Source organism: Catharus ustulatus, chromosome 3 (genome assembly GCF_009819885.2).
Source record: "Catharus ustulatus isolate bCatUst1 chromosome 3, bCatUst1.pri.v2, whole genome shotgun sequence".
Lineage (NCBI taxonomy): Eukaryota > Metazoa > Chordata > Aves > Passeriformes > Turdidae > Catharus > Catharus ustulatus.
In genome coordinates, this window is record NC_046223.1 from 60,764,401 (window position 1) to 60,791,654 (window position 27,254).

General features: G+C 39.1%; 1 protein-coding gene across 10 annotated transcripts in view; it reads right to left on the minus strand.

Annotated features, from left to right (window-relative positions):
* EYA4 (EYA transcriptional coactivator and phosphatase 4) overlaps window positions 1–26,984 on the minus strand; it is a 142,246-nt gene extending 115,262 nt beyond the window's left edge. For 5 of the 10 annotated variants that reach the window (XM_033056434.1, XM_033056433.1, XM_033056430.1 and 2 more), the window contains exons 1-2: window positions 26,724–26,982; window positions 9,396–9,497 (exon numbers count right to left, since the gene is read on the minus strand). In XM_033056434.1, coding sequence (XP_032912325.1) covers window positions 9,396–9,428 — 33 coding nt within the window. In that variant the 5' untranslated portion in view covers window positions 9,429–9,497; window positions 26,724–26,982. Of the gene's footprint in view, window positions 1–9,395; window positions 9,498–24,987; window positions 25,475–25,525; window positions 25,614–26,723 lie in introns of those variants that run through there. The other 5 variants (XM_033056429.1, XM_033056432.1, XM_033056431.1 and 2 more) reach the window with 5 other exon arrangements.
* Window positions 26,985–27,254: the final 270 nt, after the last annotated feature.

Consider the following 27,254-nt stretch of genomic DNA (forward strand, 5'->3'; position numbering starts at 1 on the left):
ATGAAATGCAGTATATTTTCAGCTTCTTGAAAGCATATGATTTTCACTTGTGATGCCCCAAGGAGTATGGTTTAAATTATAATTTACTACAGTTATTTATAAACATTCAATTTGAAATGACAAACTCTCTCTTGTACTTTAAAAGCTATGGGATGGGGACATAAAGTTAGTTTCATTTTTATGAAACTTCTAGATGCAGGTGCCACACTACAGAGGCTACAGGTTAATCATTAGTTTTACATTGATGCCGTAAAAACCCATGAAAACTCATTATCAGGGCTGTTTAACCTGGACAATTAATCTGAGAAGTCTGCTTGTTTACAGGACAAGCACCAGGATATGTGCAGGTCCATAACCCACCAGAGCTCCAGTACCACCACAACCACTATCACTACATGGAAGAAAAAGTACATAAAGACACAAACAAATACAGCTCTTTAGATTATTTAGCATAAGCTGAACTTGTGAATGTGCTAATGACTTGATCTTAGCGTGAGTAACTAATCTCTTGAAAAGTAGGTAATAGAGAGATAATGGCAGCTGATAACCAGTAGCTCAGTGTGTGTATCAGAAAATGATTAAATGTTTGTAAAGGGAAACTGTTGTTGGATTAAACTCCTGAACACTTGTACCCCTGTATACAACATCTGACTGACTGCACAGCATTCACTCTTCCTGTGTGCTGGACTTCCGTGAGAACAGAGGCTCCTGTGTCCAGTGCAGTGAAGGCAGAGTGAATCCAGCTCATTAAATTAAAAGTGTCCAGTGAATCCAGCTCATTAAATTAAGTGTCCTGGAATGGTCCATGGCAACCAGGGTAAGCAAGGGAAAGCAAGTGAAACTCAGATGCCCCTAATGCATCAGGGCCTGTCAGGGCCAGGCTGTTTACATAAATACAATCAATAGTGGTTGAAATAAAACAGAAGATACCACTATAACTAACCATTAACAACAGAACACATTGCTCTCTCTGATGGTAAAATCCAATGAATTATAGAAATACTCCACACTGTTTCAAAAATTGTCATGCTGTCAAGTTTATTTCACAACTGAAAGAAAAACTAAAAATGAGGAGAGAAAATGACAGCCCATTCCACTCAAGCCTGAACTGCTGGGAAAGCAATGTCCTGCATTCAAGGCACAGGTTGCTGGAAGAATTTTACCAGAGTAAGAAACTTTGAATGTATGGAAAAAAGAGCAAGAACAGGTTTTCCTAACTGCTCAAGAGCCACTATGAGGATCACCTGAAAAACAGTTTAAGCACAGATTACTGGATTTTGAACTACAAGCATAGTTTGACTTTTTATTGGATGGAATTTAGAATCTACACTGCTGCGTCCAGCAACACAAGGCTCTCAGGCTGTGGGCTGTTACTACATAAATCCCCAAAATGCTCAGGTGGCGGCCCAATACATTTCACTGAAAGCCATGAGTAGTCCCACAGGGAAGGTGACTGCATGACAAACTGAAACTTGAAAACCTGTATAATTTTTAAGAGCATTGCTAACTGAAATAAGAAAAACATTATTTTTCATTTCAGAAATAAGTGATGTTTGCTTTAGCTCCTTCTCTTGTATACTTTGACTGAATCACATAAAGAAAAATTTCATGTGGCCCATGACCAAAGAGTAAAAGTTTAAAGCCAGGTAAGGTTTCATAAAAACAGGAACAACTAAAGACTGCACTATAAAAGATGCTCTTTTTCATGACAGAAATCCCATTAGTCACTGCTTCCAGTACCAAAACCAAACCAAACCAAATCAAAAAAAAGAATCAAAAAGTCATGGTCTGCTAACATTCGCTCCTCTGCTGTCTACATACACAATAAAAGAAAGGGACAGATGATAAACTAGATTTGCTGACACATTTAAGAAGAGGTTTGCTCAGTCCTTGCTTAAATACACCTAGTTTCTTAGTTTCTCAGCTAATAGAAACCTTGCCTTTGTAAGAGTAATACTCCAACACAAATCTCTGGGTCTCTCAGATGCATGCTGCTTCATATTTGGGTTGGTGACCTCTTTGACTAAAGCACAATCACTGCTGAAGTCCAAGTGCTGACACAAGGCAAAAGATATGCCATGACAATACTCTCATAGAGCATCAGATGTTGCTTTCAATAGCATGGAGGAGCATGAGCAAATCTTAAAATTAATTATTTAACTAATTAATTAATGAATAAATGAACAACATGAGTTTCCAATGGGATCCTCTGGGACAAATTCTGCCTTATTATGGTAAAATAATTTCCATTCACAGTAGCCAAAACATTTCAATACTTTTAACATCTTCTTCACATTGCTAAAGATTTAACCAAATAAAGAAGAGGACAAGGATGTGAGTGTGGTTTAATGGGTCTGCATCTGCCCAATATGTCTAAAACATACTTTATAAAATAGGAAATTCTATTATTTGCCTAGTGTCATTTTATTATTTAAAAATTATTTAATATTTCTCCCTGTCATTCTTCTCTTTTTTAATACAAGTTGACTTGCAAGTCAATCATTTTGATATGGAGGTAGAGCTCAGATAAAAGCGACTATAAGGAGAAGAAAGAAACCATTACTGTTACATGATGCTGAATAAACATTAGCCACAGCCACAAATAATTCAGATGCATTTGCAAGTAAAATATTTCTGAAATTATTGCTTTTATTTTGTACTATATTTCCAAGTCTCTTCCAGAAAAGTATTTAAGCACATGCCTAACTTAAAGTACATGAAAAATCCCATTGATTTAAGTGGGCTTAATCACATCCCCTAAGTCCCACACATTCTTCAGCACACTGCTGCATCTGGACTTTTTACAATAATCAAATGAGTAGAAACAAAATGTATGTTCAGTGTAAGCCATGCTTTTCATGTGAAAATGTAGACTTAGTTATTTAATAGGCATGAAGGCACTGGACATTTAGCCTTGCAAAATGAAAAAGCTAGAGAAGATTGATTTGCTGTCATGTTGTTGATTTTTTTTTTCCATTACAAAACCCTGACCCGCTTTTTACAGAAGAAAAAAGTATTTCTGAACATGCCAACTTCACCTGGACACCATCAAAATCAAGCCTAAGCTGATGTACAATCCCTGTGCTAAGGAAACTTGTATTTGCATTTTGCATACACAAATAGGACAGACTTTTGGAAATTTTGTGAGTAATTCTAAGTTAAAATTCAATATTCAAATAAATTAGAAATATAGCATTTATAAATTTGGTATTTTTAATGCTTGGACAAATATCATATCACACAAGCAAAATTCATTCAAGCAAAGCTTGGAGAGAATCTGTCAGATTCTGATGATTTATTCAAAAAAAGCACCATTTTTAGAGAGAGATAATACTTCTAGTGGGCTGACTCATATGTTCCAAATCTCATTTATGCACGCATAGATACAAACCTTTTCTTAGGTGAACAGGTTCTTGTGGAGGATTCAAAGAAGGTCTAAGTTGGCCCAGTTTTCGGGCCTTGAAGACCATTTTTTTCTACCTGCAATTTTTTTGCCATTGTTTTTCTAGTGGTGTTATCTGTTGCAATACAATAGAAGTCACCTCTGATATCCATATCACATCAGGGCTGTAACATCACTAGTAATAGAGAATTCCATGCTCCAGGAACCCTGGAGACCCCTAGGGTGCAGAAGATGGTATCTACCTTGAGGAAAGTTCATGTAGCTTATGGCAGTAGCAATTTCCCCAAATAGTTCTATCCCTAAAATTCTAGTCTGGGGCCTCTCTGGAGCCAGAAATACCAGCCATAACAAACTATATAGTAGCTATGTGTCAGTCCTTGTCAGCAGTCCAAGGACAGTATGTGACAACAGAACATTTTCTTTTATTTGTTTTCTTTCTTATTAAATAAAGCCCATACAGTGCCTTTCAATTTAAAATTGTGATACTGACATGATAAAATCCAGAAGACAGGCAGAGAGCTGAACCAGAGGAAACATGACAGTGACAATGACGGGAGCATTTCTGTTTGTTTGCCAACCCTTCTTCTCATCCCATCTTGCAAGTTTACAAGCCATGGATATTATTCTGTAGAATTCTCCTGGCTACATTTTTAAGAGATTGCCTACTTAGCTTTTAAAGAAACATACTTTCAAATTAGAATTTTGATCAACTCAGAAAAAATGCACATTTCTATTACATGTATGTCAACAGTGAATATTTGTATCTTTCATGCCAAACTATTTCTCCGATGATATGCAATTCATATGACACACAAGTTGACTCAGTTTATTTGCATGTCAAAATGTACTAATTGTTTCTGAGTGCTGTCTCATGTGGTCTGTCCCATTTGGTAAATGACAGAAATAAAATACATATAAAGCTACTAATGTAGTTTGAAAGAAGTGCCTTCAAATTTAACTAACTCTAAATTAGTGGTGGATTATTGTACAGAAATGACAGAATGCTGAAGCGGTAGAAGACAAAGGAAAGACCAAAAACGTGTGTGTTCATAGAAGTCATTATGTCATATGTCAAGGTCTTGCATCTGACAGAGAAGAACACTGATCTTTCCACCTCAAATTCCTACTAGATGAGAGACAAGGAATTATAGTATTACATTTTATTTTTGATCTACTGTAATTCAAAATGGGTGATAATTTTGGATCCTCTATGTCAAGCCACCTCTCTGTGCCTACTGTATCTGTAGAAAGGAGGTAGTAGAATACCTAAGCAATTCACAAAAATACTTTGAAATAAATCTTCAAAAAGACAGGTTTTCTATTACTTTCTGTTACAGCTGACTTGAAATCATGGCATTTTTCTTCAACGACTGATTTTAATTAAAAGCAAATAATCACTCATTAAGGAAACTATTTTTTTTCTTACTAAATCTGTCATTTCTTCACTTACCTATCTTAAACGTTCTTTGCTTTCATAACTGAAGCATTTGTGCATACTACCAGAAGCTAGAAGAGATAACTTCAGTCATCTCTTTTAAGCAACATCACTAACCTGAGAAGATGAATTGCCTGTAATATTCCAAGTCCTACAAATACTGATATAACAGAGACAAGAACCACAATGTGCTATGCTGCAATGCAGAACAGTGAAACAAAGCATTTCAAAATTCAGTCAAAGAGTTTAAACTACTTTTTATTTCTTTGCAATGAGCTCCAGCCAAAGTGTTAACAGACTGCCCAACCCAGAGGTGAGGAAGATTAAATGCTGCAGGTACGGGGCTCATGCAACAGAGAGAACAGAGAAGTAGCTGCAGCTGAAAACTGATCTACAAAGGGATCACATCTGACAGCTTCACACAATAAAACAAACCAAAAATGGGGAAACAGCACTGTCCAAAAAAGGTTGGCAAAGATTGTCCATCTGCAAGTGGGCCACAAATGCAAGGAACAGATATGCAAGGAACAATCTGAAGAGTCTGATAAAAAACAAGTAACTTACCCAGGGCACAAGGGGGATGATTGTCCAAATGTCACAAAAATAAAGACCTGTTCATTCAGGTTTAGCTTCACATCTGCTAGTGTCCTGCCCTACAGCACCACAATCTATTGTTTAATTCTAGGTTAAAATGAAGTCATCTAAATATGCAGGCTGTTATATAAAAGGGCCAGGGGATGAAATTACACCAGTTTCTAATAAGGCCCTTTGAAACCCTAAACTAGCAAGTTAGCAGCCAAATTGTTCTTCTTCTACTAATACAGACTGAACAGAAAGAGATGACTAAAAGAGACAAAATAAAGAACATAAACCTGTAATTCTCAAAATCCTAAGTGTGTCTGCTATACTGAAGCACACCACAGGACTATTTAGGTCCTAAAAAGTTATCACTTTATTTACCATCTCCAAGACAGGTCTTGAAAAATTTTTGTCTCCCTACTGCTAGACTCTTCATAAATATAAGATCTGTAAAATTTCCTTCTCTTCCATTTCAAATCAAACAGAACTTTTAACATAGATTCATCAGTCCATGTAAGACCATTTATGTGGTTTTAAGTATTCTTTCACTTGGTAAGTAGCAGCCTGCAGCCAGTGACAGACCTCACACCAGAACAGGAAAAGGACCATTTGGTTATTTTCTATCTGTACAGTGCATGTGTTACTACTTTTTCTTTTTCACTCAGAATACTATTTACTGAGCCTTCCCATAAATTAAAAGAAAATCCCATGCATGGACATACAAATATATTCTGCATCTCAATTGGAAAGAAAAAGAGTTGTGAGCTTTTTTGGACACACACCCACCCTAGAAAGTACAATAGCTTGATAGGCATCATCCAACCTGCTCCATGCCAGCTGCAAGAATCCACTGGACTCTGCTGCACCCGATGGATCCCAGCTCACTCTGCATCAGCAAGTAAATTGCATCATTTTCCTGCTGGTCTGCACAACAGAGCTATTCACCTATTCAGTTGTGAGTAAGAAGGACAGGAAAGTCAAAGCATAATAAACTCTATTATAATTCTGACTCTTTTTCTCTCTGAATGATCTTGATTAAGACTTGATTCCTTCACCTCTGCCACCCAGGAGGAGAAGGCATGAGAAGTTTCCCAGTACAGAAGCTCTACAGCACAACTATTAGGCAAGTAGACTGACTTCTGGTCAGAAACAGGAAAAACAAATAAATTACCGACATAATGTAATAAATTGTATATATATATATATATAATATCTAATCAAGCTGGCATCTCAGAAAACAGCAGCTGCTCAATTCAGTCAAACACAGCTCTTCAGAGGCTCTCAGAACAGGGGAGCACAGATTTCTGAAGCAGTGTGTAGTCATGCAGTCATTGCTCTGAGACACAAGGGGAATAATTTATTTCTCATATGGCAACAGGGATGCTGTGGAACCCCTCATAGGTATGGTCATATAAGTTTCACCTAACTGATATACTTTCAGGATAGGAATCACAGAAACAATCACTTCTTATTGGTGTATTTTTTTGAGTTAAAATAATAATAGTGATCTCAAACTTACAAAGAAGGCTGTCAGAATAAAAGCTAGACTACAGTATATATCATGCTTCAGGAGGATGATCTACTTTCAAAAGTCAGAAAAATTTCCTTTCTTTAAATAAAAACTTAAAAATTAGTCTTGTTTACTGTACCAAGGAATTGTGTCTGGCTTCTTTTCCCAAGGATAAAAGATTCTTTAACAGAATGCCCAAGGAAATCAATCCAGTAAAGGAATCTTTCTCTTCAGAAAACTCAACTATCCATCAAACACACCATGCAACAGCAAACACATTCTAACCCATCTCAGCTGCAGAGAAAGGCAGTCTTTAATGTAACCAAGGACTAAACTATTCAAAGCCATGGTACCAGCACAGGCTTGAGCACAGGTCTTGCACTCATGCATATTCACCCAATCTAATACACATGCAACAGAGGCCCATGAATTTTCACAATCTAAATGTTGTGCATTTAGCTCTCAAAAGAACTTTTGAGGCTGGAATGAAATACTTATGCTCCCTGAACATGTCAAGAATTAGAAATCCTGTCTGATGGGCAGAAACTGCCCAGAGCTAACCAGTATAAAATGCATTAACCAGAATGAAACACCGCAGCTACACTTCAAGCAGGTACATGTGATACCTTCCCAGAGTTTGAACCACCAAAGCCTCTTGCTTCCTGGGATCTCTAGCCCACAGACATGACCTGTGGCTTTTAAGGAACTAAGCCAGAGATGCTATTTTATTTTATGAAACTTGGCTGAGAAAGGAGTTTAATGATGATACAACAGTCCTTTTCCCAGGACAGTGCCCAAGGTCTTGGTGAGATTGGGTCTCAGTGCCCACCTGGATAAAGGGAGTGATGAAACGGCTCTCCCACCCATTACCTTCAAGTTCTGACACTGTTAGTGAAGAGTAAGAAGAATAAACTTGTCTTGAATCATGATTTTCTGTAACACCAGCAGAAAGACAGCAAATCCTACCTTCATATGCAACACAGCACAGATTTCATCCCAATTTGCCATCTGCAGACCATTTTCACACATATCATAAAGCTATGTTGAAATTACGATAAATACTACAGAGATTATACTATGATGGGGTAGTAAAATTGCTTCTAATATATGCATTTATCAGGCATCCAGGGTTGCAAAAACATTTTAACTACTATGGAAAGATGTTTTTGCAGTAAGCTAAACTGGGTCATTTACTTTCTATTAATAACCACACCATGAATACTCTACAGAAAAATTGTTTCACAGACTGCAAGAGATGAACTTCTGCCTAATCTTTTATGACCTTTATAAAACTTTATTAAATTATGAAGCCATGTAGCTTTTACAGGCTCTAAAGTTTTGCTTGGGAACACTTTAAATACATAAATATGCGCAGCTGTCCCAAGTAGTGCCACCATGGGGACTTAAGACACTGTTAAGACTTTCCAGTCCCGTACCATTTAAAATCACTAATAAAACTCTAGTCCAAGATAAAGTCTCAGATAGGAGCAACCCAGCCAGGAGCAAAGTACTCCTTATTAAAGAAAATTACTGAAATTTTGGAAATACATGCAACTCTTCCCACTTCCTTGCACTTGTGTTACCCATAAAAGTCTCTAAAAATATATATATATTCAAACTAGTTTATTGCATGGATAACCTCCTTCAGCATGTCAGAAATAGAAATACAAATCCCCTTGTTCATCTTTAGCACACTAAGTCTAAGTTGAGAATCATAGGGATCATGGTACTGGTAAAATGTGTCCCTATTGTGACCAGTAAGAAACAGCAGAAAACTGAGATGCTAAAAAGCCCAATACATTGGATGGCAAGCCCAGATAGCTTTGAATTTGCTCAGAGCTGCTGTCTCTTCAGAACTGAAGCCTCGTGGTGAGAAAGTCTGGAGATTATATCCTTTAAGGCAAGGGAAAAAGGAGAAGAAATGTCTACCCCATTTTTCCCAGAAATGTAATCTGTGACAAGAAGAATCTCCCATCAACATGGAACAGGGGAATAGACTACCAATTCTCAAAATATCCTTGAAATGTAAGAGAATTCTGAAAAAATTAATGTATACCATCTGCCACAGTCTGACAATTTGAAATATTTTGTTTCTGGTTCTGGTAACCCTTGCTTTCGAAAAACTGACAGACCACTATGAATATACATTTTATGTATATTATTTGCGATTGCAATTATTTGACACTGTGCACGTTTCTAACATTTTATTCTTCCAATGTAGCTTAATTATATCTCTCCAACAATGGTAGTTCCATAAAATCTTATATAACAAAGATCTTGTTCTTTTCAACAGGAAAAAAGATTAAAACTACTCATTTATTGTACAAACTAAAAGGTTTAAAGCTAGGAGCTCGGAAGATTTCCCCAGACATTACTATAATTTTAAAATCCAAAGTAAAATTCTTTCACACAACTTGGTTGAAGAAAGTTCAATTTATTCCATTCAATTTAACAACATTTGTACTTACTGACTGTTCACTTAGATCCTGAGAGTCTTCCATTGAAGTTATTCACCTTTCTTTTCCTCAACGAGAAGAAATTATCTTCCTTCCAATTTACAGCTCAGTAGTCTAAATTAAAAGAGGAGATTAAAAAATGACATGTTAGTCAATGGTCCTCACTTCTAAGGCAAATCTGCAATAAACAAACACCTTAACTGAGGTTGTAATTTCACTAAAACCTGAATCAAAGTTGCATATGAAGACTAATTTCATGTAAAGTGCTCCAACCCCTTCAGTATTATTTTGGGAACAATCTAAAATACACCAACAGAAACAGGAACTTTTCTCTGACTCCTTCAAGAGAAAAAATAGCTCTGAAAATACACCAATAAAGTAGCTAAAATGTTGAATGCAGGTAGCTGTTTAGTAGTCAACAAATGATAACCCTTGAGAAGACATCTTAGAAAGACGATTATAGAATAGAACTGCTTAATACACATTTAGTGATATCCTCTTAGCCATTAAGTGTCTGGCAGAAAAATAGGTTATTATGCAATTATCAGCATGAAGTCCCCTCTCTAAGGATCATTAAATTCCTTTAGGATTAAATTAAACACACAAAGTGGTTTATAACAAGCAGCTCCCTACAAAGTGTTAAATGACAGACATTATCCTAATTATCTGCTATGCCTATGCCCTCTCTTATAGGGTGAATCATTCTCATCAAATATGGTGATTTTCAATAGGAAAATTCTATTTTCGAGGAGTTCTGCCTATTAATGATCATGGTAACCCTAACTATAAAACCACATTATTATATTACAATATGCATTCTCAGAAAAGATCCATTTTGGAGATATGCAAATTTGCATAATTTAGAACAAAAAAAAGAGACAGGGATATTTCATATATGCGATGATAATATTATTAATCAAAGTTGATGTTACATTAAAAAAAAATCAATACATAAACACAAGATAAGGAACCCAAACATCATGGATTTGCTTATCAATATTACCTAGACTTGTCTATCAAGAAGGCACCTCAAGGAATTACCTGGGACTGTGCTCAGTAACATAAACATACCCATGGATCTGTTTTAAATTCTGACCAGCAAGCACTAATAAACACAGCCAAAGGTATAAAACATGTACAGCTGTACTGGCACTTGCAGAACATTTGAAAGGAACCAGAGCCATGGAACCTAAGTGGAACAAGCCATGGCACCCACATACTCTCACCCACTGCCCTTCATTCCCCTCTTCTCTTAATCTCCAGTGCCACTTGCTTGCCATACCTCCACTCACTCCCAAAAACATAACCCCCAAAAATTCATTTTGTTTTGCATTAGATACTTTCTGGAACACACACAAATGCACAGCCCCAGTCTACTTAGCTTTCAAGTTTCATCTGGATTTTTCCTGCCACCAAATGACACCCTCCTGTCTTTCTTCCCTCTTGCCTAAGTTTCAAAATTATTTTCATTCACATTTCATTTGTATTTTTGCCATCCATTTGAATTTTTTTCCAAGATGTTACATAAGAAAAAGACAAATTGCAAGAAAATCATGTTGCATGTATTTCACCATGTCATAAACCTGAAAAGAATTTCTGTTTCTCAAAATTTCAGAGGGATCCAAGACATTGATGTCTTTCCCCACAAAACTGTAATAACTTCCAATGATTTTTGCTCAATGTGGAGTCCACACTCCTGTGTTTGTAAATATCCTCTCCAGTCTTTGTTCAGTGAGGAGGAGAATTGAAGGGTTTCTTTAAAATACCCACTATAGGCAAATTTCAGAAAGAAGAACAATGGATATTTTAAGAGAGATACAGCTCTACATGGCACTGACTGCGGCAGTCCTAATCAAAGGAGGCAACTGCAAACACAGAGATGAATTTTTATGACTGATACTAAAATATTCCATTAATAACTTAAACATAAAATCTCCTTTGATTTAATTGAAAGTTTGTAGTGAGTTCATGTTATTGCACTGATAAGACTCCCTGCAGAAAAAAAACGGTCAAAATACAAAATTTGTAACAAATTATTTGACTAGTTTCTAAGTAAACTGACTGAGAAGTCAGTATGTGGTTTGCATTCAAACAGTAAATGTTTTAATTCTGTCACTGAAGGTGGCAGATACTTCACTTTCTGTATAAAACTCAACTATAACTCAACTACAGAGCTATACTAGAGCAGACAGACCCGTGTTTCTTTCCCTATTGATGGATGCTTAATCAAAGTGCACCAAGATCAACAGATGGATGTCACATTTTTCAAAAAACCACAGTGTATCAAAATTTTAAATACATCCTGATGACACAAATCCAACAAGAGTTTTACTACTAGGAACTGCCAATGATTCACCCACAGTATGTGTTGTGTCCCAAAATTCATGTGGGTGTATTCACTGGAACACATCATTAAATATGCCACTTAGTCACCTTCTACAAATGACAAACTTTCATGAATTTTCAAAGTTACTTTACTGAATTGCAAGACAAAGACAAGCTTTTTTAAATCTTTGCAGAAATACACAATATGTTAAATATATAGTTTGCACAAGCATACTAAATTATAAGTTTCCAGGGCACTGCTGTTCATCTTCACACTGCCTCAAAATTCAGAAGTTCTTACTGGAAAAAGAGCTTTTTAACATAAAATTCAGAAATAATATTTTATCAGTATTATTCTACCTATCAACAGCTAAATCCTGCTGCATTTTGAGCCCAGTTAAAGTGGCTGATTATAACCAACTGCTAACACAAAGATTTTTATAATGGCAGTTATGCCAATTGCACTTAGACCAAATCCTTTAGGGTTTAGTTTTATAAATTTGTAAAAGGGGAGAAAAACCATTAGAGAAGTCAGTGATTTAAATAAGACCAACATTACTCCCTAATAAAGATATAAAATTAAAGGATAATAGTAACCTCGTGCTGTTTTATGAGGCAATAATCCAGTTACCAATTCAACCTTGTAGTTTATTCCATCAAGAGAACCAGATTAAAAACAGAGGGAGGGAGGGCACTCTTATCCCCATTCCATTGCTAGTGTTTCTAACTGGGTTTAAATATTTTTAAAACTGTTGTTAAAAGTCTTAAACTCACAGACAAGCCAGAATGAAGAAAAATGCCTGTTTCTCCTCTTTATCCACTCCTTGCAGATGTGGCTTTAAAACTGATGAAGTGTTTTATGCCCCCAGATAAAAATTTTACCTTTCTAAGAAATGTCTTAATTAGGAGGATTCCTGACTTTCCTCATCAACAAATGCATTTAGAACTAATTTTTTATTTATTTGTTTTTATCTGGGGGAATAAAACACTTCATCAAATTTAAACTGCAACTTCCAGGACTTGACCGTGAGGAGAAACATGTGTTTCCTTCCAGAGATACACACATAAGTTAAAGAAAATAAACTACTTGAGGATCTGCTGCACATTACTTTATAAATGACTGAAAGTACAAGGCAATTTCATTTTCTATGAGAATGTCTACTATGATCCTGTGCTGCAACTTCCACAAGCTCAAGACAGAATGTGAAGCTTGGGGACCCACAGGTAAAAACCAGCCTTAAAGCACTTGACATTTCAAGTATCTCAGAGGCTGCTTCAGGCCCTCCTCCAGTTGGCCAGACAGGGATATGGATCTCCAAGAAGAATCCATCACCTGAAAGAGGAGTTTGGCCATCAGACAAAAATATCTCCCCCATTTCACTTCAACACAAAAACTTGGGAAGAAAGTCCTCTCTTTGGCCACTAGGAATTGGTCTTCTGAAATGAAATTCAGGGGCAGCATTATCCTCAGTTTCTACCACATTTTTTTCACATTTTAATTGTCTTGGGCAGATTTTCACATGCTTTTTATTCTGTTTTATCTAAAGAATACCTGCTTCTGCTGAGTTTTTATCATGTGATGCTCCCTAGTTCTTCTGAGGTTGTATCATGTGATGCTCTGGCAATATAATACAGAAATTGTACTAAATTTACACAATTCATTCAGCCACAAAGAAGAACTCATTTCTGTCACAGCCACAGGTTGGGAGTCAAAATGGTAAGAGAGAAGTGGTCACAAATAGAGCAATTTCTCATTTTCTAGGGCTCTACTTCAGAAACCTGTGGTAGTACTAGTACTTATGCTGAGAGCTGCCACTGAATTAATGCAGGACATGAACCACTAAGTAAGAATAGGCTCCAGGGCTCAAACTCTCTCAGTCTCAGGCCAGTCTCACTTTGGGTTTGCACCACTCCTACAGAATATCTGAGTAGAATAAAGCATATTTAAGGCACTGTGAAAGATTATGCAAGGGAGGTAAAGAGAAAATTGCTTTAGAATCAGTCCAAGAAACTAGTACATATGCACTGAAATCTCACTGAGTGAGATTATTCCATGCTGTTTGTTTCCCATGAAACCCATTTCTTTGAAGGAACAGGGGAAAGGGTATGGGCAGTAACAAACAGGCACTGCCTAATATTCAGTAATTCCCCACCTAAGGAAACATCCTTCTGGTTGTTTGCACGCCTATCACAGGAAGTCTCATGTGAAAAAGATAAATATAACCTAAATTAAAAGGAAACCAAATGCTGATTTATTATAACTTCAACTTTGTCTGCCAAAGCCATCATGACAGTATGACTTTGTCAGGGACATGTAGTCTTTCCTGAGGAAAACTGCAGGTGGACAGAAATACATTCAGAATTTCTAAATTATCTTAATTCTCAATTTTTTTCTTCTCTCATTCCAGAAGGAATTTTGCATGTGTATTTAGGTTTAGCAGAGGCCCCTTCCTTAACTGATGTCTACTATCTGATATCAATATGAGTGAACTGAGCCTCCCGAAATCTCCTCCTTCATTATAGAAACAAATCTTGCTCCACAGACTAGAGAATTAATGGGAATATAGTCTTTCCCTTACTCTTTTTCTAATACCTTTTTCCCTTCCTTGGGCCCTCCTCTGAAGAAGGTTAAATATGGCTGCCTTTGGATCAGTTTGATTTCAGTCTACTTTTAGCTTGCTGAGGATGAGAGTTTTACCCTCAGAGAAGTTTTAGAGCTTTCTGGAACCCCTTGTAGCACATCCAGTTCCCACTGCTATATCAGTGACCTTCAAAAAACTGAGCTCCTTCCTCACCCAGAGCCCTTGGTATGTGGTGGAGAGAACACCAAGCCATAACATCATGTACCTCCGAGTTTAGCTCCAGACATTTCCAGCAAGCACTGATGGAATAAAATAGGCTTCCCTGGGTTTTGTGTGACCACCTGCCTACATCAATTTGCATCTGCAGATGCACTGCTTAAATAGAGAAGATAGATTACTCCTTATTTGAATAATCTTAATTATGCCGGGATTTCACAGAACAACTCATGCAACTTAACACAGACAAATACCCTATTTTAGCCGCATACACTGCTGCAAACAGGGAAGGAATACAGGAGGAATTTCCAGGATGAGCTGAAAAGCAAATGGACCCACTCAGCTGCTTTCTCTACAAACAGCCCTCATTTTCCCAGTAAATACTTAGGTGACAGCGTGCTGGTAACTCAGACGGGGCTGTGCAGGGCACCTTTTAGTGTCCTCATCCCAGCACATATCCAGCATGGATGTGCATAAGAAGAGGCATATGTCCAAACTGGGTATATGGTATATATTCTAATGTATAAACAAACTGTGCTTCTGAAATTAATAAACTTCAAGGAACGATGTCAGACGTTGCTAGATTTAGAGTGCCAGATTTGTTGCAATCCCTGCAGGAGAAGAAATACTGTTTGTTCCTGCTAACACGACTTTATTTTCAGATCTTGGGCTAGGATGCAGGTTAAGAACAGGCATGGGATCTTCAATATCCACCACACATTTACAGATCTGAGCTTATCTAGTTTCCTTCTACCTTCTCCCTCTCCTAAAAAAAACCACATCTGTAACTGTGACATAATTTGTTATTTCCATCTTCCTTTCAGAGCACATGAATTCAGGCCAGACATTAAATACAATAATCAAAACAGATACAATTCATGCCACCAAACTGCAATACGCTGAAAACTCCTCACAATTCAAATCAAATTAGTGACTTTCATGCAAGTCACTATATATTGTTAGACACCACATTGCAAATTCTGCATGGTCTTCAATGAATATTTGTATAATTCTCTATTTAGTGTAATTTGCTTCCTTGAACTGAACTTAGTAAAGGGTGGCATTGCTTGTGTAGCATTTGTGGACATTTTATTCAAGAAAAATTAAGATTGTATTGCCTCTGCATCAGGTACGTCCAGCTTAGAAACAAGTCACACCACCACCAAACCATTTGGTACCAGTCAAAAGCAGGCATCAAGACAAAAAAAAGCAGAGCAACACAGACCATGATGTCTCTGCAACAGTAGGGATATAAACCAGGTAAGAAACAAAAAGGGTCTATGACAGACTTGCCTGCTGATACCATCATCATGCAACAAAAAAACGGGGGAAAACAGAAAGACTTTCTGGAAAACAGCAAACAACTGCAAGCACTGGATCTCATTTACTTTAGTTTTGTAACAGAACATGGTGGTGGAAGCATTTATCTTTTGCAGCTGTGGATACCAACTTCACAGGTACCCAAATATGACTAAACCTGATACCCACACTCTTCCTACCCCTCCCTCCCATACCTGTGTAACAAATAAGGAGGACTAACTTTGAGAATTTCAGAACACAGAATTATACACCCAGCAGTACCTCCCTTATCCTAGCAATGCACAACACACTGCGAAATCGCTAAGACTGAGACCAGAGCTACAAATCCACTGATACTTGGAGACTTCCCAAATGTGAGAGACCTCTTCACTCATGTTTAGATAAGGCATGCAGCGACACACTTCATCTATCTCATTCCAAATTAATCAATTAAAGAATTTCCCAGATAGAAATTAATAAAACAAATGCTGACACTGTTTCTGGCCTCAATTTATAAACAAATCTAATCTAGAATCCCATGTGTTCCTCTAGAAATAAAGAGAAAAGAAAGGTGTTTCCCAGGGAAAAGAAACAAAACTCAAGTAATGCAGAGATGCCACAGATAGAAGCATACACTATTAAATTTTTTAATTAAAATTTTGGTTTTATTTTCCTACTAGCTGGTCATTTCAATGTTTTAAACAACTAGATTTTTTTAGAGAGAAGGACTTTGGTTTTTACTACACAGTGTATTTCACTTAACTTCTGAGATAATTTGCTTCTCTTTCTTTGCAGAAAATGGCTGTGAACAAACCAAAGAAAACATTTCAATTATTTATAAACATGTCATTGAAATCAGAAAGGAAAAGGCTATACTTGGTTAGCCAGAATTTTTAGTTGCGCTGTCAACTTGAAAATATTAATTATTTCTTATTCCCTCCATCTAAAAACATGTCAAATTTACCTTTTACATATAAAAAAACCTCAAAAACTTTGTGACAGAAAAATAAGCATAAAAAACCAATAAAGGTTATTTCTAAAACAGAAACATTTCAGAATTTAGGACAACCTAAAAATTAGCATATCCACAAGGTAAAAGGAAACAGTAGCTTCACAAGGCTGAAAACTTAATGCAAAGGATCCAATCACACGATATTATTAAAGTTGTGACAGCATAGTACACCTCGTCATCCTATCTGCTTTAAAAATCACATCACAGTATGAGGATACAATGGGAGTTACAGTAGAAGTTCAAACACTTGCTAGGCGTACTAGAAACATCCTGGTGAAGGAGGAAGTTTGCAGCATGCCCATGCTTTTTAGGTGTGAGAGTCATTGCTTAGCAGCTGCTATTCCTGTTACTGCCAAGTGTCTCACATGAAATTCTTGACCGGAACATTTTGAAATGTCAGAAAGAAATACAAAGTAAACTCACTGAAAAGAAACCTGGGTACTTTGGTTCCGGGTACTTTGACAGTAATCCCTAAATACTGCATTTGAGAAACTGTTATTTTTTCATTTCATGAACAATGGGAAACAAAAAGCGTGAATGCAGAACTGTCCCAGAATACAGAACTCTGTCGGGTGCCAGCACGCAGCTCAGGTGCTTTCTGACAGAACGGAATGACAATTATTACTCACCAAAACTAACACTACTGCATCTCAGCCATCAAGTCAAACTGAAACCATCAGAACACAATGACTGAAAGTAGAAAATTTTCTATGTACTACCTCTGACCAGCACTAAGAAAATGCAAAACCCCATACCAGATGTCCTGTGTAATCTACATTTTTATGCTGCTGATCCTCTCATTATCTGTCTGCCCTCATTTCAGCTCCTGGCCCATCAGCAGTCCCCACAGGCAACTGAAATGTTGTGACATCCATGGAACAGTTTGCAATCCAACAGGCAAATCTCTTTTACTATGAGCCAGCAGTAAGTGTGCTACACAAAGTAATTGTAAAAAACAGGTATTCTCAGATTTTAACAACTACTTTGACAATGCATCCTTTACCACATTTCCTTTTCCTTATTTAGATATTTATTAGCTGTGATCAAACTATGCTACATTCTCTTTTGGTCAACTAAAATTTGTTAATCCCCTGGAAGAAACATTTTCCAATGTTTAATTACTCCTCTGGTCTTAAATCTGAAACCTCCAATTTTTTAAAGTTTCCTTTCTAAAGCTAAGAAAGGGTACAGCTTTGCAGTAGTAGCTGCACCCATATTACCCTACACAGCTAATGTAACCCCTCGTGGTCTGTTGAGTACTTATTTTAAGTTCTACTCCTTTTTTTGGCTACAATACTGTCATTACCATTTGCTATGGACTCCATTTGGTTTTTTTGCTTTAAATAAACTGCTGGCTTGTAGTGAAGTACATACTGTTTGCTTGCTCTCATTTTGCTCAATAAGCCAGACTACTCTCATCAATCTGCTCCACTCATTATTCACCCATCCCTGGGTCTTTGCAGTAGCAGTACTTTAGGCATTACAGTCTAACAACAGAAGTATAAAGAAGTTTGTAAGAAGAAAAATACCTTTTATTAGGTCAGCAATTGTTCCAATCAAGGATATTACTTCTTGTAGAACTTACTAATCTTGGTGTCACTGGTAAAATAACAAATAGATTTTGATTTGATGATTGCCTCCTGAAAAACCCTTTGTAATAGCATGCTTTTTAAAGACTCGTTAACAAGCAAGGACTATTTGTGAAATCTATGTTTTAGTTTGCTGTTTAATCCATTTCATTTGTGCCAAGTTGATTTCGTATCCTTCAACTTTATTAATCAAAAAGTCATGTCAACTCAAGACAGACTTACAGAACTTTATTACATCACCACACTTATCTTTGGAAATCATACTTGTACTCACATCAAAAATAATATCGCTGGTTTGGCTTGCTTGAGTGTTCATAAACCCGTGATGTGGTATAGTATGCATATTTCAGTGTTATATGGGAATAACATAAAAAAAGGCATTTGGAACGTGATAGCCTGTAAGTTAATACTTTGTGACAGTGGAGACTAATAAAAAATAGTTGCCATAAATTAAGCACTTGTCTACAGTGACAGCTATGTAATGGCCACTTCTGAGAAATTATTGCACTTCTTTCCCCGGGAATGGTGATAAAAGAATGCAGCCTGTCACGAGCACTGCAGCCCTTGGCAGTGACATCCTACTTCTAGTGGAGTTATGCTCCGCCTGTTCCCTGCAAGCCCAGCTTTTGGACAGCAGAGCAAAGATCTGGAAAAGTTCTGTCATCTGGTATCACGTCTGAACTCCTGCCTTCCTTCAGGAAAATCATAGTTGTCCCCTCCAAAGGCCCCAGTTCTTTCCCTATTGTCATAACTTGCACATGTATCTGCAAATCACTTGCAGCTACTTTGATTTTAGTCAAAAATCCCTGCATCAACACAATCTTTTGATTAAACATCAAGGGATCATTTTTGTAGACAATGTTTTCATTCTGAAAAATTCCACCTCTCCCGCAGACTCTGCACTGCAGTTAGCAGAGGTGGCAGATTAGGTAACGGAGACTGTGGTTCTGCAGCTATTTCTGCAGCACCGCTGCCAGGCTCAGCAGCACGGGTGCTGCCACTCATTCCGACCTTTGCCTCGCTGCCAGCACAGCTGTTTGTGAACCACAGCAAGAACGGATCCAACCTAAACGAGTGGCCGGCAGAGGCAGGTTAAGGGGCTGCTTTAGAAGCACTGCCACCAAATGTGAAACCACGGCTTCATGCTTTTCTGTCCTCTGCCGCAGGAAACAGATGCAAGTAGGACTTCAGATAGGGTTAGCCACACATGAGGTTACTGCTATTGATGCTTATATGAACCAATACCCCTAGATAATGATGTAAAAACAGAGCAAAATGCTGGATCTATTCCTACAGACCTTACAATCAAACTATTTCCAACTTTGTCCTGATTTGACAGCATCTTGCAAGCTGCTGTTGCAATACTGGACTTCCTTCAAAAAGGGGCAGTTTCACAACTATCAGGGAGCAAACTCTTCTATTTCATTTGTTTTATGCCAGAAAATTGACTGCTCATCTAGCCCTTGATAAATCAGACTATCATTTAGTCAGAAAATTGGGAAACAAACTGAATCATAGCTAACTAGATACCAGAAATGACTAGGAAACACATCATCTAGCCATTTCAGCTGAAAAACCTCATTGCAGGTAACTCCTGGATATACTGCTGTACAGTAAGCTCAGGATTCATATGGTGCTTTGAATATAAAAATTGCTTCTCTGAAGGTGCAATTAACTGGAAAAAAAACCAACCCTGGAACATTATACTAGATCCTTCTACCACGCCAGATTAGAATCAACACAAAAATAGGAGGCTGAGTGGAAAAGTACTTTCATCTTCCCATTCAGAAAACCTACCACAGTCTAAATCTTGCCTTGGGGTAACAAGAAATGTTATTTTCAAGTCCTTTTCCCAGAATATTATCACTGCATTTGTAAAAATCTCTGTATCATTCAGCCCTATTAGTTCTCAACTTCCCAGTTCTATGTGCTAAGACCAGCACAGAAGTGCTAGGTTCTGCCTGAGCTGCATTGCTAGAACCCGGCAGAGGGAATGTGCATAATCTACCTGAGTTGTGCCTGGTTTTGTGAGACCATGTCTATGCTGGGACACTCGGGAGAGCTGGAAGAAAGACCTCACGCACAGTATGATGTCAGGATGCACAAACTGAAGTGTACGGAGGCTGGTTTAGCTGTTCTCTCTTGGAGTAAAGTAAACTTCATTTTCTGTGATGTTCTGGGAATATACTACGGTGAATAAAAAGAAACATCCAGATGGGATTTAATAGGGACTTCATGCCTTTCATTGAACAGGCTTGGCATTCATGAAATGCCCCTGAATAAGCACAATCTAATTATTCATTTCCTTGAGCAACAAAGTTACCTTAACAGAATTGAAAGAATACAATTAGCAATATTTCTAACTGCATCGTTTTCAAAAATACAGTTACTGTAAAAGGCATTTCTGTGGTCATTTAGGAAAGACTACAAAAAAAAAAAAAAGTTTGAACATAGAAGTACAAAAATGCCTTGAAATGGAAGGAAAAAAAATAGTTTGGATATCTATACTTAACTTTCTTTTTTCCCCCAAGTATTGCAGGATCACTTCTCTGTGCATGTGATCTCACACATACAATGTATATAGCAATACCCCACCAAAAAAGTAGGCTGAACTAAGAATAGAGGACTAGATACTCATCTGGCATAATGTGAGACCACTCCAGTAATTTCAGCATTCCTACTCCAATTTGCAACAGCTAAGTATCTGGCACAAAACATCAAGTTAAGTTTCCAATTACCTCATGCACCAGCATTGATTTCAATAGTTATATACACATAGTCATAGAGGAGAATTATTTGAAAAATTGCAAACTCAGCTCTGTGTTTCTTTTACTTTTATGGTCTAAATCAGACCCTTCATGGTATTTTAATGTAGTTTTTTGTGGTTTAATTATATATATGTCAAGAGTAGACTGGCTACTCGCTGATCTACCCAATTTAAAAAGAAAAAAAAGGCAGCAGTAATTTTTTACACTGCCGAGAATGTGAACTTATACTGGGTCACATCACAATGGTATTTAATTTTAATGTTGCCAAAAAATCTAGCCCATACTAACTTAATCACATAAGTAATAAGTTAACACCTCTGCAAAAATCAGCTTTTGTGTGAGTATTTTTCAGGTTGCCTTGGGAAGTTGTTTTCATAATTTTCTGCTCCAAAATAGTCAAATTGTATTGCTCTGCACAACCCTAGTGCGAAGAGAGTATTCAGTCATCCCAGGCAGATTGAGTTCTTCAGAGACAGCATTTAAATTACATCCAACTGAACTACCTTCCACTGTCTTCCTACAGACAGCTGCTTAATGAAACGTCACTGTAGTAGTATTTAGTTAGTTAGATCTAGGAAAAAGACATAGATCTCCAAATTAATTTATGCATAGAAATCCTCCAAACGACTTCTTTTCAAATCCATGGTAATTACAGCCTAACTCAAACTTTAGTGTCTTGTACCTAAGCCTAACAGCCTAAAACCAAAAAAGTCTAATTGGCTTACAGAGTGAGAAGCTCTGAAGATAATCACTAGTCATTATAATCTTCCCTTAGAGAAATAAGGAAATTTTTAACAAATTCAAAATAATATGCTTAAACTTTAGTCTTCCTCAGACAGCCATTAGCATTTGACATGTTGCTCAAAAGCCTGATAGCTAGCCTATACAAGCCTGTGACTGACACTGCCCAGTGATACATTTCAATACAGGATAATCAATCATCAAAGTAATTTTCACTGTGTAACGTTAAAGCAAAAAGGCAGGTAGCTATTGAACAAATTTCTCAGGTTTAGAGATAGAAAGAAGAAAATGCTTTAAAATAGTTTTTGCCTTTAAGGTCCTATATTACAGGCATCCCAAAAGCAATCCTTCTGGCAGCATTGCAAACTACAATGTAGACCAAAAATGTGAGTTTTACTGCCTTTTCAAATAGATTTTTTAATTTGACATATAAGCACACTTCTTATCTGAGCTTTTGCACTGCAAAGTGCATCCAAGTTCCTTTAACCACTTCTGATTTAATGACAGATTTAATAACACTGCAACACAGAAGTGTGGAATTGGCCAAAAATTATTTCATAAAAATCTGATTTCTGTACAGCAACATCTAAAATGTCACCTAATACATACAAGTAAATCAGAAATTTTTAATGTATATTGTAAAGTCTGAGGCTTTGATAGGTAAAATGTCTACTGACTTTAAAAGACCATAATTTATTTTTAATAGCCATTTTTATTTAATTTTTGAAAGAGTAGCAGTTTATGCCTTCAGTAGAACTGTGCCCTGAAATCTCAGAGGTGATAAAAGGGCCATGCCAAAGCTGAAAGGTTTCGAATATCAAACTATACTATTATGTCAGGGTCAGCGAGATCAATTAGCGCTTTTCAATGACAGAAAAAGGTTAAGTTGGACACACATTTACACAATATTTAAATCCAAAAAAGAAAAATAGCACTTATGAGGCGTACTTATAAACCCCTTGATCAATGACTGAGTATCAACATTCTTCTTCCAGTTGCATACCATAAATGCCAGAATTTTTTAACACAAAATGTCAAGAAGATTATAAATATATTAGATAGCAGAAATACTATTGGATTCCCAAGTACAAAGAAAAAAGCAAAGATATCTGAATGTTGCTGCTACCAGACTTGTTTTAGGGGTGGATTTCGAAAAAGCTTTAAAAATACTCGACAAACTTGACATATGTCTGTCAGTCTGATGCCCCTGTGTTTGCATTTTTCCTCCAAACCCGGAGAGTATCAAAAATGAAAACCAGTGAGCAAATAAACCTATTCTTATGCTCAACTGAAAAACAAACCTAACTCACCCCTCAATTTGAAAACACGGATCTGTAAATTAACTCATCCAAAATCTGAAAAAAAGCAAATGTACATCTTCAGCAACTCAGAGTCAGAAACACGCACCCCAGGAAGCGAGGAAACTTACATTTCAGTTCTTAGTATCACAAGAATACTCACTGGAAATACAGGTATGTTGGAAGTTAATTCGACACCTGCTAATTCAAGCATTGCCATCGTAAACATAGCTTGAACAAAGTAGCTGGTTATGATATCAAATAAAGCCAGCATAAAATCACAATAAAAATCCAGGAGATTAAGAAAACCTAAGGAAAAAGTACACTGTGTTGAAATCAGTGATTTAGATTGGTATTGCACTGAGTAAAAGCAATGCAAGATTACTTTTCCTCAACGATATATTTCAAAATGTCTCTTTTTTAAGCCCATTTCTTCAAGGAGTGATTTGAAATATTTACTACCAGACAGTACCTAATTTTAGGTTTTAAGTGCTTTAACAGCTCTATGAAATATGATCAGCAGCTGCAATATAGAAGTATGCTGAATAAACGCTCCTTATAAAAAGGGAGACCTGCTTTATCCTGAGTTCATAAAATCCCTACTTTCAAGAAAGAAAAAGATAACACAGAAAAAGAAAATGAATAGCTGTGTCCTAGAGCATTTAACAGAAATCCCAGGATTTTTTTTTCCTGTGATAACTTTCAAATTTAAGAGAGTAAAATGCTGTTTAAATTTAAACACTGGAGGATTGCACACAACATTGTCCAATACCACCAGATCATCGAGGAAACAGACAGGTACTTTTCCCTCACCAAATGCCGATGTTTGACATTAATTATAGGACTTGCATAAAGTTTAAAAAGTTGCATAAAGTTTAAAGAGCTAAACTTTAACACTTGCATCAGATGCTAAAAATATGCCACATGATACTATCTATAGCTGTATTTCTACAGTTGCCTTGTTTGAAATATTTTAACTGGGAACTGCAATTAACTGAGAACTCATCAGTGCCCTACTCAATACATTGCTTGTTTAGGATTTATTTATTCCATTGACATTATCCACACAGAATAAATTTATATTGCAAAGTGTTGTGAGATCATTAATAAATGCAAATGCAGCAAGAGTAACCTTCAACTAAATTTATTATCAGTACCACCATATACATGTAACAATTAATAACTGCATACAAATTATATGAACAAAGATACATAGAAGTTTCATCAACATACTCCACTTTCACTTCTTTTAGATTTGGTTGAAGAACGTTTGGTAACATAAGCACCACAATTAAAAAAAAAAAAAAGAAAAAAGAAACAAAAACAAAACCAAAAAGCTGTTTCAGACACAACCCAGCTCATGTTAGATGTCAAACAGAGAAAGAATCACCGGGAAGAGAGAGAAATGTCAGTCTGTATTTCCGCTTTACTCACAGTATGATATATATTGCAAGTATGCAAGCATTTGTTATTCGGCAGCATTTTCAGAAATACTAGGGGAAGAGTCAAACCCACAGCAATTCTGCAAAACTTTTGAGTGTTAAGGAAATGAAACAAAGATATGGCCTGGGATTTATTGGAAAGTACATGCTTCTAACATCAAACTCCGACGTCAGACCAGAAAATCTATCTGCCAAACAGAAAATATGTATTCTTTGTATAACTCCCTCTAAATCTAAACTGCTGATTAGTTTATCTCAGGTCCGCTTTCCAGTCTCCGCAAATGAAACACATAAAAACAAAACTCAGAAAACTGTAAATACTGGTTCCTTACTGTTCTAGCATGACTTCATACTTAAACTGGAACCGTCCAAGTCGCTCCCTTGTCTGGTACAGCGTGAGTCCCGGGATTTTTGTAAACACCAGCTATTTCACACCGCCACGCGCGATCCCTCCGTGCGCCCGGCTGCAAGCCCTGCCCGCGGGTACGGAGCCGGCAGCACCGCGCCTGCTTGGCTCCGAGCGGCAGTTTCATAAATGTAAATGAAACTTTAGATGCCAACTACCGATTGGCAGCGGCGGTGCCGTGGGATCCCGCTCTCCCTTCCCGGCGGAAGGCGCCGCGGGGCTGCTCCCCGGACAGCCCCGAGTCCGGCCGGGCACGGCGGGAGCCCCCGCGGCTCGGGGAGAACCGCCGTGTGAAACGCAGCTGGCGGTTCTCCGCGGGCATCTGACTTTGGAAGTGTCTGTAATGACAGCAGGAGAAGGAGATTAATGGCTAAGAGCCCACTGGTTTCGAACACGGAGAATCCTGTTACCTCCTCGCGGATCAAGTACGCGCACACACCCGCATACACACACACACGGCTTACCCACGTGGAAACGCTTTCTAACCAAAACACAAGTCCCCGGGCCGCCGCTGGAAAAGGCGGCGGGACCCCCGCGCCGGGGCTTCCCCGCGCCCCGTCCGCCGGCGCAGCGGGGACCGCGGCGGGGGCGGGGGCGCGGTGGGACGACCCGAAAATGCAACGTTTTGTCTTTAAACCACAAGAAAAACAAGCCGGGGCGGGGGAGGGGAAGGGCAAGAGACATCCCTCAGGGAGAGGAAACGAAGAGGAAGAAAAACAGCGGGCAGCTCTGTCCCCGCTCCCTTCGGACACTGCAGAAGTGGCGGCCGCAGCGCCCGCGGCGGTGCCGGCCAGGAGGCAGCGGAGGCAGCCTGCCCCGTCCGGCGGCTCCCCGGGCGCGGCACGCCCGCAGCGCTCCGCCCCGGGCAGGCGGGCAGCGGAGCCCCCGAGCGCTGCCGGCGCGGGACAGCGCGGGCCGAGGGCGGGCGGCGGAACCGACCGTGCCCCCGCGTCCCGGGAAGGGACTGCCATCCCTGCGTGTTTTCCTGCCGCTCTGTGCGGGGGGGACCCCTCCGCCAGAAACGTTGTTCCCTCCCAGCCTCCGGTCAAGTCGCCGCCGCCCCCCGCCGCAGAGCGGCCGGCAGAGCCGTGTCGCCCACCCCAGGCGGGCCGGCAGCCCCCGGCCGCTCGCGGGGCGCAGCCCGGGCTCCCGCTTCCGCCGCACCGGGAGTGGGCGGGAGGCGCAAGCGGGGAACAATGCGACGGCAGCCGTCGCGGCTTGCTCCTGTCCTGGGGCTTACCCCAGCAGCCCCGGTAACACCCAGCCGAAGAGCGGTGAGGGCAAAACGGCAGGGAATATCACCTGGGCAGAGGCAGAAAGTCCGGCTGGGCGTGGAAAAAGTCACCCCGTCCGCACGGAAAACCAGTTTGGTGTTTTGCAATTAAACTCGCGTGGGGCCGGGAAAAAGCTCGTCTGTACCCCGCAGCAGACGGCTCCGCAGCTCCCTCCTACCACATTTGTTTTACAGCAACTTTGTTTTTGTTGTTGTTGTTGCTGTCATCGAACCGACACGAAAACAGTGCTAAATAAACGCTAAATCCAAGCAGACGCACACACCCCCTCCACGGACACATGCACATGCAGCAGGGAACCCGTTTCCTCCACCTCCGAGCAGAAGGGGTGGGAGGGAGACGCGGGGACGGGGAAGTCAGAGACACTCACCTTCTCGCTGCCGGCTTATGCCTCTACCTTTATTTTAGGGCCGCTCCTTATTTATTTATTCTTGTACCTTCTCCGAGCCGAGGCTCCCCTTTTGCACTGCTCTGGCAAAACCAGAACATCCCCCTACAAGTCGTCCCCCCCACCCCTTTCTCCACACACAAATAAAGCGTAGCTTGGAGCAAAACGGGAGGGGAAATTCGGGGCGGGGGGGTAGATGGAGGAGGAGGCTGGTACGGGAGAAGCCAAACACTCCTCGCACTTCAGCGAGTGCAACTAGTTGCCTCTCACGCACAGGAACGTAAAAAGTTTCCCTGGCAAGGGACGGGACTTCCCTAAGAAAAGGTAACCCCCTCCCGCCCTCCCGCCCAAAAAGGCCGTCCCGGGAGCGCGGAGGTGAGGGGCGAGGAGCCGGGAGCCAGCGCAGCCCCGGGGCGCCGCTCCGCACTTGTGCCGGGAGCGCTGCTCCCTGTGCCGGCCCCTCTCGGCACGGCCCCGCTGCCCACCCGCTCAGCCCGCCGGCACTGCCCTGCC